At 41.0% G+C, this 12,378-nt stretch overlaps 1 protein-coding gene across 1 annotated transcript in view; it reads left to right on the top strand.

Moving 5' to 3' along the window:
* BMP6 (bone morphogenetic protein 6) overlaps positions 1 to 12,378 on the top strand; it is a 162,020-nt gene that overhangs the window by 120,195 nt on the left and 29,447 nt on the right. The window contains exon 2 of the mRNA XM_036351633.1: positions 7,079 to 7,271. Within this exon, the coding sequence (XP_036207526.1) occupies positions 7,079 to 7,271 (193 nt within the window). The remainder of the gene's footprint in view (positions 1 to 7,078; positions 7,272 to 12,378) is intronic.

Here is a 12,378-nt window from a genome sequence, read left to right as displayed (position 1 = left end):
TTTCTATGCCCCTGATTCTATTATATTCACCAGTTTATTCTGTTCATCAGATTATTTATTCACTTGGTTTTTAGATTCACTTGTTGATAGATGTGTATTTGTTGTTCATAATTTGTATCTTTATCTTTTTCTTCTTCCTCCTCTTCTTAAAGGATACCTTTCAGCATTTCATATAATACTGGTTTGGTGGTGATGAACTCCTTTAGCTTTTTCTTATCTGTGAAGCTCTTTATCTGACCTTCAATTCTGAATGATAGCTATGCTGGGTAAAGTAATCTTGGTTGTAGGTTCTTGCTATTCATCACTTTGAATATTTCTTGCCACTCTCTTCTGGTCTGCATAGTTTCTGTTGAGAAATCAGCTGACAGTCGTATGGGTAGTCCCTTGTAGGTAACTGAGTTTCTTTCTCTTGCTGCTTTTAAGATTCTCTCTTTGTCTTTTGCTCTTGGCATTTTAATGATGTGTCTTGGTGTGGTCCTCTTTGGGTTCCTTTTGTTTGGGGTTCTCTGCACTTCCTGGACTTCTAAGTCTATTTCTTTCACTAGGTAGGGGAAGTTTTCTGTCATTATTTCTTCAAATAGGTTTTCAATATCTTGCTCTCTCTCTTCTTCTGGCACCCCGATAATTCAGATGTTGGTATGCTTGAAGTTGTCCCAGAGGCTCCTTACACTATCTTCATATTTTTGGATTCTTTTTTCTTTTTGTTTTTCTGGTTGGGTGATTTTTGCTTCTTCATATTTCAAATCTTTGACTTGATTCTTGGGATTCTCTTGTCTGTTGTTGGAACTCTGTATAATATTCTTTATTTCAGTCAGTGTATGCTTAATTTCTAGTTAGTCCTTTTTCATAACATCGAGGGTCTCACTAGATTTCTTGAGGGTCTCACTAAATTTATCAGCAGTTTCTAGAAAATTCTTGAAAAACCTTAGAAGTGTGGTTTTGAACTCTATATCCAGTAGTTTGCTTTCCTCCATTTCTGTCATTTGTGACCTGTTTCTTTGTCTCCGCATTTTGGCTGCTTCCCTGTGTTGATAGAGTGGCTTTCTGTGCTAGGTGTCCTATAGGGCCCAGTGGCTCAGCCTCCCCAATTACCTGAGGTGGACACTCTTGGTGCACCCCTTTGTGGGCTTTGTGCACAGTGTTGTTGTAGTTAAGCCTAGATTGTTGTTGGTATCACTGGGAGGAATTGACCTCCAGGCCAATTAGCTGTGAGAATCAGCTGTGTCTACAGTGGGAGAACTTCTGTGTTGGAGACACTCTTCTGGGGCAAGACTTGCTTCAGTGGGGCTTTGGTGCTCACTGAGTCTGCCCCATGAGTGTGTCCCTTATGGATCTGAGGAGTTGTAATCTGGATGGTCCCACTCTGACCACTGGGTATATTGGCTCTTGGATCTCTAAGGAGGTGCTAATTTAGCCTCTTCCTGAGACTACCCAGCAGGAGCTATGGAGAGATCTGCAGATTCCTCTTCTTTGTTTGGGGTTTAGTGGTGCCCAGATGAGGCCCAGCTGTGAAGCAATGCAAGCTGTTGTGGGGCCTTGGGCCTTCTTTTGGATGTTCTGGGTCTCTCTGACCCAGCTGCAGTTTGTTAGGTAATTTTCAGATTGCAAAGGGCCAGGCCTTTTATATGCAAAAGCCTCTGCACACAGCTTGGATGGGCAGGGTCTCAGGGGATCAACAGGGCGGAGCAAGCAGCTATGGCTGCTCCTCAGTCCTACCCTAAGAGGCCCTGTGTCTCAGTGTCCCGGTAATCGCTGCAAGCACTTCTGAGAGAAAGCCGCCCTCAAGTTCCAACCGATGCCAGACAGTCCATTTTCTCCCCGTATGAGTCTGGGTCCCCAGAGACTCGCCTGGAACTGGAGTTCAGAGCAGTCAGGAGCTTGAGACTCCCTCCCAATTGAAAAAGACAACCGTGTCCTCAGTTGCCAGCCCTTTCCATGTGAGCCTCCATACCTCTGCACTTTACTTCCACACCTCCTCTGAGTCTCAGTGTGCTTTTCTCTTTCCTTCTAGTTGTAGAATTTCCACTCAGCCAGCCTTCCTGTGGTTCTGGATGATGTCCGTTTTGTCTTTTAGTTGTATTTTTGAAGTGGTTGTGTGAGGCAGCAATTTCCAGTGTTTACCTATGCCGCCATCTTGGTTTCTCTCTAGACACTATTCTGATACGAGGTACCATTGGTGGCATCAGGGAGGATTACCATGGTATTGGTCAGGTGGCAGTTTTTAAGTTGAGTGCTGGTTCTCTTGGTGCTTATTATTGTGCTTTGTTACCTCCATAAATTACCTATATTTTTTGTATGTATAGTACATAATTTACATTTTTAAATCTTAACTTTATTCCATAGTACTGTGGCCCTACATGTTGGCCAAAGGTCTGGACCTGGTCTGAAATTTCAAATGATATAGTCTGAGACAAAAAGAAAGAATAGGGTTAGTTTTATAAAGCTAAATTAAAATTTCAACTATTTCATGTATTCTTCAATTATGTCCTTTTTAAAAAAAATTGGTGTTAGAAGGACCTTTAGGAATCAAATCATAAAATCAAAGAGCATAGTTTTTTATCTTGTTTTATTGTACTTACAAATAGTAAACAGAGAAAGTAGGTGACCTTGTGTAAGGTCACCACCATTAAACATATTTTCACCAGCCCTTGAAATGAAAAATTCTAGCAATTATTGCCTCGGAGAACACAGCACTGTGTCCATTAGCCAAACACCATGGCTGATGATACTCAATATGGTGATTTCACTTACTGCCCTTTTCACAGAACGAATCTCTAATTAAAAAAGCTAATTTAGCAGAAGTTAATCAGCCCTATCTACAGACTCATGAATAAATTTGAATTAGTCAGCAACAATATAATCTAAGCTCAGAGGAACCAGATTCTCAAATATCAGCTAATGATAATTACAAGTAACATTTATTGAGCACTTCCTTTACCATTGACTATTTTGTATAGATTGCCATATATAATCTTCAGAAATGTTATTATTCCCATTGAACTGGTAACTGGAAATTTGACTAATATCTTGCTCAGCATCACATTAAGTAAGAGGAAAGGGAGCTGGAATCTGAAACCAGCTTGGCAGTTTGACACTTCATCAACACTCTTAGCTACCACTTAATTGTTTACCACAAGTGGCAGCACTGTTGAAAAGCCAAATGCTAGAGGCTGCAAAATAGGTAGTGAGCACTGAATTCAGAGCTCAGCCCTCTCTCAGACTTCGTGAACTCTCTGAAATTTAAGGAGTTCAGAATCATACAACTTGAAGGGGGAATACTAAGCTCACTAGAAATATTACTATTTCACCACTGTGGTCTTCAAATGCATGTGTGGGTAAGTGACCTAATTGTGCTTAGTTTTTTGTATACCTCTGAGACATTAACAAAATACATTAAGTATATTCAATTGGAGGCAAAAAAATTGGGGGAGAAAACGGGAATTTCAAGCAAACTCTAGTGACTGGTGGCTGAGATACTTTGGGGAGAGTGAGGAAGGTGGTCCTACTTCTAGCTAAAAGGCATGAGGAGAGGAGAGGGATCGGAAAACAGCAGAGTGAAGGGTTTGGGTGAAAGAACTTACTAGTAAAAGCTAATGGATAGCAACCAGAGACTCATGGGGCAGAGAAGGATAAAGAAAAGGCAGAAGTTCGGAGTGCTTCAAGATAATGTCTTGGTAGAGGAGAAATGAGAAAATGCACACATAAAGCAATGAGTTCTAATTCACATTATAATAAAATGAAGGCTTTGAACTACTATTCTTCTGTTTTCTCATTTTTAGATTCTTTATCTCTCCCTTCACATGTATCTGTAAGCATTTGCCAGGATTCCTTCTTATTCATACACTAGAGCAGTGGTTCTCAACCTTCTGTCCCTTTAAATACAGTTGTTATGACCCAACCATAAAATTATTTTCGTTGCTACTTCATAACTGTAATGTTGCTACTGTTATGAATCGTAATGTAAAGATCTTGATATGTAGGATGGTCTTAGGCGACCCCTGTGAAAGGGTTGTTCGACCGCCAAAGGGGTCGCGACCCACAGGTTGAGAACCGCTGCACTAGAGGCCTGGTGCATGAATTTGCGCACCAGTGGGGTCCCTCAGCCTGGCCTGTGCCCTCTCACAATCTGGGACCCCTCAGGGGATGTAGTAGTACATACAGCTAGGGAGGAAGCCAAGCCCGGGCAGGTGCTGCGCAGCTCCCGCTCATCCCGGCCCTGCAGTGCCTGCCTTTACTGCCACTCAGTAGTGCTGCTGCGGAGGCAGGAGAGGCTGTGTCGCAGCAGCTGCTCTCGCCAGCTGTGAGCCTGGCATCTGGTGCCTGTCTGTCAGCTGAGCAGCACTCCTGCTGTGGGAGCGCACTGACTACCAGGGGGCAGCTCCTGTGTTGAACGTCTGCCCCCTGGTGGTCAGTGTGCATCATAGCTACTGGTTGACAGGTCGCTTAGGCTTTTACATATATATAGATGTTGACTCCCAGCATTTTGAAATCCTTATCCTTAAGAATATCATGCAATTTCTCTCTTTCCTAGCAAGGTCAGGTTTCCCTTTTCTCTTGATCTTCCTGTCTTATCCTTTCCTGTCCTCCCTTCCTTCTTGTGTAACAAGTCACCCAAGACAAAGTAGCGTAAAACAATAATGTTTTAGTCTCACATTCTTGTGAAATGACTAAGTTCGACTGGGTGGTTCTCTCTCAAGGTCTCTCATGCAGTTGTAGTCAGATGGTGGCTAGGGTATGAATCATCCAAAGGTTCCACTGGATTGGACCTCTCAGATGGCACCTTTACAACATGTCTGGTGCCTCAGCTAAGGCTTTCTAGACTGACTGGGCTCTTCCCTCCCTCCCCTCTCCCCTTTCCTTTATCTCTCCATGCACCACACAGCTTCTCTACATGGTTAGCTTGGGCTTCCTCACAGCATGGAAGTTCCAGAGTAGCTGGACTTTGTACATTGTGGCTATCTCTCCTCACTCAAGCATTCCAAGAAACATAAATGGAAGAAAGTTTAAAACTTACATCCTAGCATAGAAAGTCACTCAGCACCACCATTGCTGCATTTTGTTGGTCCAAAGATGGTCACAGGGCCAGCCCAGAGCAGGGAGACCACCCAAGGCTATGAATACAAGGAGGTGGTGCATCTCTCCAAAGACTAGCTACCACATTTCTCATTTATTGACATTTCTGTCCCTTTCTCTCCTCCTTAACTGAAATATCTTATTACTATCTTTTATCTTTCTTTACTATCTATATTTTTCTTTCTAATTGTTTATATTAAGAGCAATTGAAAGACTTCTTTTAGAAATTCTTAAGCATTCTCTTTCAAGTGAATCTTAAAAATATTTTTTCATTTAGTGACATTAAAATTTAAGCACCCAAAAGGCCCTTAGAAAAGCTGTGCGACTATTTTTTAGAAAGTCTCTTTGGGAAATCAGATTCGATTCCCTTTTTAACCACTGATGATAACATATCAAACTTAAAAGGCAGATCAGTTTTAGGGGAAAGTGATACACCGTCATGTGTGGGTGGCCTCGGGTGAACTCCCCAACAATATTGCTTTTCATGCTTAGCCACTAATTAGAAAACCTGCTCTCTTGTTGGGACTAAACTATGGCTTACTTTCTGGTTAGACCTTTTTTTACTTATATTCAAGCTCTTACATAAGCCAAAGCTTGTCCTTTTATTAATCCCAAAAATTAAAGAAAAAAGAGAGAGAACTTGAATCTAAAGGATTTGTTGCATAGTCACAGGGCAATTTCAACAATTCTTTATTTAAAACCTCATACCTACAGACGGCTTACCTTTCCTTAGCTTCTGTAAACAACATCAAGGTCTTAGGTTCTTATAAAGAGTTATTAGCTTTTTTTTAAAGAAGCTAAATCTCCAAAGCTTTTCTCTGGTGATTATGGAGAGCAACACACGTGGGAGAAAGTGGGCAGTCAGAGGTGGCAAATAATTTGATTTTTTTTTCTACCCACAAGCCCTTGGGAAAACCTTGTCATAAAGGATTACTTTGCTCATGAGATTTTACTGTGTTGCCATTCAGAAAAGAACACACAGGAACAGCAGGGCAGACGGTTTCTGAACTCTGGGGAGAGAGCGAGGGTTCACGGTGGGGGGTGGGGGATGCTCTATTTTTCTTTATAAGGATCATGGGTTAAGCATCTGAGGTTGATACCATTTCTCTCACACAGACTCCACTCAGACATCTGAAAGCTGACTGAAAATGATAATTAATAGTTGCAGTTTTTCATAATTTGGCTTCTCTTCAAGCAGGGAAAAGATTTCATTAAAAAAACACACAAACAGGTTTTAGACTCCATCCTTTCCCAATGTGAAGAAACAGCATTGGAAAATAGCAAGTTGCCCATTAGTGATTGGCTTCCTCATCTTTGTTTTCATACTTTGGTTCTATGTGCAGATCAAACGGAGACTCCAGCCGTTCACAGCGCGCAGGGTCCACCTGCAAAGGGAGGGCAGTAAACGTTATCAGAGCAGCATTTTCCATGAAGCTTTACCCTAAACCCTTCAACAAAAACTTCCACTGAGCAGCAGGCACAACTTGAGGAAACGTGGAGCTTCAGACCTAGGCAAATGCGTTGCTCACTGTCCTCCCCACAGCACGATTGATGCCTAAGGCAGGCTCAGGGCTACCCCTGTCCTGTCCACTGCTGATGGTCTGAGGGGCAGAGCCACAGGAAGGCAGGGTGGGGGGTGGTGAGTGGGGATCAGGGCCAGGATCACCTGATGTGTTATTGTTTTCTTAATTCTCACAACTTCCCTGTGAAGAAGCCAAGAGTTTAAATAACTTGCTTTCATGCAACTTAGTGAGACTAAGTATTTAAAGTATTTAAATGAAAGAAAATGTAAGCATTTTATTTAATCCTTGGGTAAAATGAAGGATTTTAATCCCAGTCTGCCTGACAGCCTAGCCAATGTTCTCTCCATCACCTCAATCCTCTATGAGCCATTGGTAACCCGTAATCCACTTATGAATTAAAATGGGAGACTTTCTTTTGAGCTGAGCCTGTGGCACCTAGTCAAGTAACAATAGTTGTCACTCTCTCTTGTTTAATCTTATAGTGGAGTACGACAAGGAGTTCTCCCCTCGCCAGCGACACCACAAAGAGTTCAAGTTCAACTTATCCCAGATTCCTGAGGGTGAGGCGGTGACGGCTGCAGAATTCCGAATCTACAAGGACTGTGTTGTGGGGAGTTTTAAAAACCAAACTTTTCTTATCAGCATTTATCAAGTCTTACAGGAGCATCAGCACAGGTATGAAGGCTCAAGGAAGCCCAAGGGTGGGGCTGGCCCCCGTTTCTCACCCTGTCGTCATATAACTTCGAGTATGTCTGTGGTAGGTGATCCGAGTTCAGGGCTTGTCCATGAGCATGATGAGGGGCGTGTTCTAAATGGTAGTGTTTAGCCAGCAGGAAGATTTTTTGCTGTTAAGTTGAAGACTTTCCAAATGGTTTTCCTTTCTCAAGTAAGCCACTAGATGGTATTTACTATGCATCCTTTGTGATCGGAAAACATGTGACTTATTGGGGATAAAATGTTTCCCACTGTTGTTTAGACCCTGCTTTGAATGATGGAGGAGGATGGCTAAAATAAATTCACACATGAAAATTATGTAAGGATGCTTACAAATGATATTAATTCAAGTGAAAAAAAGGCTATGTATTTGTGCATACACATATATTATACATATGCATGATATGTCTTTGAGTAAATGAGTGTGTGTGTGTGTGTGTGTGTGTGTGTGTGTGTGTGTGTGTGAAATGTATTTTTTATCATTTCGATACAGGGAATATGGACTTTTTTCCCCCCTGTGTTTGCATTACTCTGATTTTCTGAAGTGAGGCCAAGTCATTTTATAAAATAACTACAAATACATTCATGGACCTTCCTAGCAATGAAAGAAAAAAGACTTCCATGGAGTGATATTTAGAGGAAGGGCTAAATAGTGAAGTATTACAGCAGTTAGTTCAAACCTATAGCACACAGAAAACAAGCCAACGACCTTGAATTTTGCTTCCTATTTAGGGGTCAGTTTAGTAGTTTGGGGAGGGTGGAGTGCTGGTGCACAGTAGATTAGCGATGCTGTAGACTTTTCAGTGTGCATGAGGTGGGACCAGCGAATCAGATATGAAGATAAAAGTGGAAGGAAGAGAATGCAGATGGGTAGGGAACCCCACACTTACAGGCTGTATGAGGGACTTGCTAGCTTTGGCTTTATAAACCAAGTGCACATTCTTGCTCCAGTTCTCGGAACTCTATTGACTTCCTAAGAATGTCCAAAGGTTTAGGAAAAGACTTTAATTTATCCTGAAATTGTAAGTCTGTGTGTGGATCTGTCACAAATATGCACACCAAAATAATAACAAATGTTAACTTGTCCCATAAAAGGTTTATTTTAGTTTTGAGAACACCATTCAACATTTGGCCCTAATGTATATTCAAATCTCTAAGGAGGGAAATAAATAAGGAAGAAGGAAGGACACCTGCCAGGTTTGGAGGACCATCATGGTGTTGAACATACACACTGATGTCTGTATGTGAATTCTTGCTGGAATGGTTAAATAATAAGTAAAATATAGTCATTGTGGTCTCTTTATAACTAACCAAAATTTCAGAATGAATGGGAAGTTTGTTGATGTCTTATTTTCACTCCTAAATAAAAGCATACTCGATGACTTAACTGCTAAGGGCCTCTTTTGAAAAGTAAACTATTTGTTGCTAGATTTTCATCTTTTGATACTTCAGGGAGAATTGGTATTCAGTGAGTCTTTGGAACTGCTTGAGCCGTTGATTTTCAACCTGCCTCATTATCTGTCCCGTTATATTTTTCTGGTGGAAATAACCTCCTGGTACCTTTTTGGCTCAGAACTTTGTCAGAATACATGGCTTTCTCTGGGCTCCAGGAAAAGCTTTATAGTGAAAACACTAGATTGTGGGTTTTGTGACTATAAAATTCTTTTTTAATTATTATTTTTAAAAAGAGAGCTAGCAGACCATTTGTAAGGTTTATATTGAACTTCAGCCAAAAATGAACAGCTGCCTTGTGCTTCAGATGGTGGTGTCATACCTCCTCAGGGCCAGCAGTGAGTTTGGAAAACAAAATCCCCAACTGCCCCAACCTTTGATGACTCTGTCAAAGTGGAGTTGCAGTTTCTCCACCTTCTAGGATGGGGATATTTCGTGACTGGGTGTGTTTAATTTTTATGTATAGGAAAAGGGAAGATACTGGGGAAATTGGGAGAATTTCATGCTTTTGAAGGGTTCCGGTTGGCCAGGAGGATATTTTCTTTTCTTGTGGGTGGGCCAGGGGCCAGGCCTCCTGCTGTCCCCTCATGTTCTTGCAGGGGCCTCAGAGTTAAGCCTATGACTGGGGTGTCTTGGCCGAAAACAATTCTCTAGGCTTGTAAAGAAACTTATTTGTCTAATCTGTGTTCCAGTGAAATTTGTAGTTCTTGATGGATTAACTTACTTTAAAAAGTGTGTGTGTTGCAAAATAGTTGGCCTCCTTGCAAAAGAAAAAATAACGGCAGGTGTTTCAATGCCCTCATATACACAGCTGAGGCAGAATAAGCCATGTGTTGGGCCTCCTGGTATAAAGGGCAGCTAGGAGGCCCGACTCAGGGAGGGTCAGGGAAGATTCTTGGAAGCTAAGTCATTGCTGTGATCGCTACAGAAACATATTCCTCAGACTGATAAGAAATCATTAAACCAGGTAAGTTAAAAAAGGGATTACTTGACTAGATGGTGCTTTGAGTAAGAACAGGGAAACATGTGATACTTTATTCAAAACCTGAGAATAAGCTCTGAGATGGAATCTAAGTCCTGAAAAGGTCTAAGCAACCCATAGATCAGAGTGGGATTAACCCCCCAGGAGAGTGACAGCTAAACCAGAGGAGTCCAGGGTGCCTTTGTACTTGGTTTTGTAAATGTGCCCTGTGCTATGGTGTGCAGTTTACACTTTAAGATGAGTTTGGTGTTAACATCTGGTGTTATAAATCATTATGTTTTTATGATGACACTGGTAAAAATTGGCATTTACATAGTAGTTAGAGTTTGGAAAAGACCTTCTCATATATTCCCTCATTAGGATTTAAGCATGAGCCCATCAGTTAAGCAGGACAGGCATATTACCTATTAGAGAATGAAACGTGGTACATAGGAATTTTGCCAAGTCCAAATTATGCCTAAACTTGTCTGCTATGCTTCCCAAAAGTCAGCCCGATGATGTGAGGACAGTCCCAAGATAAAGGTAAAATGCCAGAAAGCGGTAAGCAGTCTCCTACGGGCATGTTCCACATCTCCATCTCCTTGGCTTGATGGGAACATCCAAGGATGCTTCTGTTTGGATAGCAACTGAGACAGTTCTCTTGGAGGTGAAAATGTGTTTTAGAATTCAGGCCCTGGTACGTTGACCTTCAAGACCTTCCTATGGAAAACATTTGCAAACCTTTGTTGATCTATTGACCAAGCACTGATCTATTAGCAGCTTTTCTAGAGGAGGAGTATGTAAGGGAAGGAAGACTAGAATAAATGTATACAGAAGTATTTGTACTTATTCACAGTATTATACATTTGTCCATTTACTTCACCATTGTCTTCTGCATCTCACACATACTAAGCTGACTTCATACCTAGATACTCTGAATAATGTTGACCTTTCCTACTCATATATAGTAGCATCATGGTAGCATGTTGCTTGTCATAAGATGTAGCATGATCTTTACTTCTATGGCACCTTTAGATTCATAAGACAATTCTGAGGCCTTTAAAAAATATCACGTTGGTGTACATTTCTTATTTGGCTAAAAGACATATGTTTATTGGTTTTAATTGGTTTTGTGTACTTAGAAGTCAAAAGCATCTCCTGAGAGCCAGCCAGAAATTTTAACAGAGGAGCACGTTCAGTGTCTGAAAGAGGGTCCTATTGGTCCATGAATTGGCTGCATTTGCCTCTGCAAGTTTTGAAATACCATGTTCTGTTCCATTTGTTTTGGTGATTGCATTGCTTAGCAGTGATAGTCTATCCTTTGTGTATATTATAACTTTCCTTTCCTTTTTTTTTTTTTTGTTTTTTTTTGTTTGTTTGTTTTTGTGTGTGTTACTCCTTACCCGAGGATATTTTTCCATTGATTTTTAAACAGAGTTGTAGGTGTGGGGGGAGAGACAGAGAGAGAGAGAAACATCGATGTGAGAAAGACACATCGATTGATCGATCCGCTGCCTCCCGCACACGCCCCAACTGGGGCTGAGGATCGAGCCTGCAACCAAGGTATCTGCCCTTGACTGGAATCAAACCTGGGACCCTTCAGTCCTTGGGCCGATGCTCTATCCACTGAGCCAAACTGGTTAGGGCTGATAACTTTTCATGCTCTATCTACGGTGCATTTAAAGAAGAAATAATTACCAAGTTTAAAATTCATTATTCCTGGTATAAGCAGTATCACAACTTCTCTGTTTGCAAATAGGCAAAGTGTTTTTTTTATATATACTTTTTTAACTTTGGTTCCTACAAGGTGGGGCAAAAGGAGTTTACAGTTGTGAGTGTGTGAAACAAAGAGTTGATTCTTCTACTATTTGTTAATTATTGTTTTATTTTCCATACAAACAACTGTAAACCTACTTTGCTAGCCCTGTATGTTTTATCCTAATTTCAGAATCCTTAGGAAGTGAAGAAACACATCTCTGAATCTAGGAAACAAGGCAGTGCTGCTGGAGAGTTGGTTTTCAAACTGAGAAAGATTTCCTTAGGACAGCCCAGAGCCAGCCCAGGGTCCTGAAAAAAGACCAGAGTGAGTTATTGCTTAAACTAAATATTTGACAAAATTCACCAATTCTGACCTATTTTGCAGATAGAATATAATTGTCCAAGGAGAGAAAATAACTGTCAAAGGGCCAATACACATTTTCTCAGAATGGTTAGACTGATATGCTACTCTGAACTACTCACAGAGAGCTAGGCACCACAAGAATAAGTCAGGAAGAGGAATGGAGATAAGGTCTGGTTTGGACATGTTTGAGTCGTGGTAGAGATGCCCAGGAGGCAATGGGATATGGAAGTGCTTAGCTCAGCAGAATGAACTAAACTACAGTAGCAGATATTTGAGCTATTGAAGTTGATTAATTATACCGGCTGTGTAAGAATAGAATAACCTAATTGGTGTAGTAGCACTTATTGAAAATACATTTTGTTTTCCATTTATTTCAGTGGTATCTTTGTCCTGAATCAGGTGATCACATATGTGTGGGTCTATTTCTGGAATCTTTATTTTGTTCCATTGGTTAATTTTTCTCTTCTTCCACCAATACTGTACTCATAGTTCTTTTAGTTTTTAAAGAAGGCTTGATGTCTGGTGTGTACATT

The sequence above is a fragment of the Myotis myotis genome, unplaced genomic scaffold (assembly GCF_014108235.1).
Source record: "Myotis myotis isolate mMyoMyo1 unplaced genomic scaffold, mMyoMyo1.p scaffold_m19_p_2, whole genome shotgun sequence".
NCBI classification, from domain to species: Eukaryota; Metazoa; Chordata; class Mammalia; order Chiroptera; family Vespertilionidae; genus Myotis; species Myotis myotis.
The sequence above is the reverse complement of the archived record's forward strand: the minus strand, read 5'-3'. Positions and strand labels throughout refer to the sequence as shown.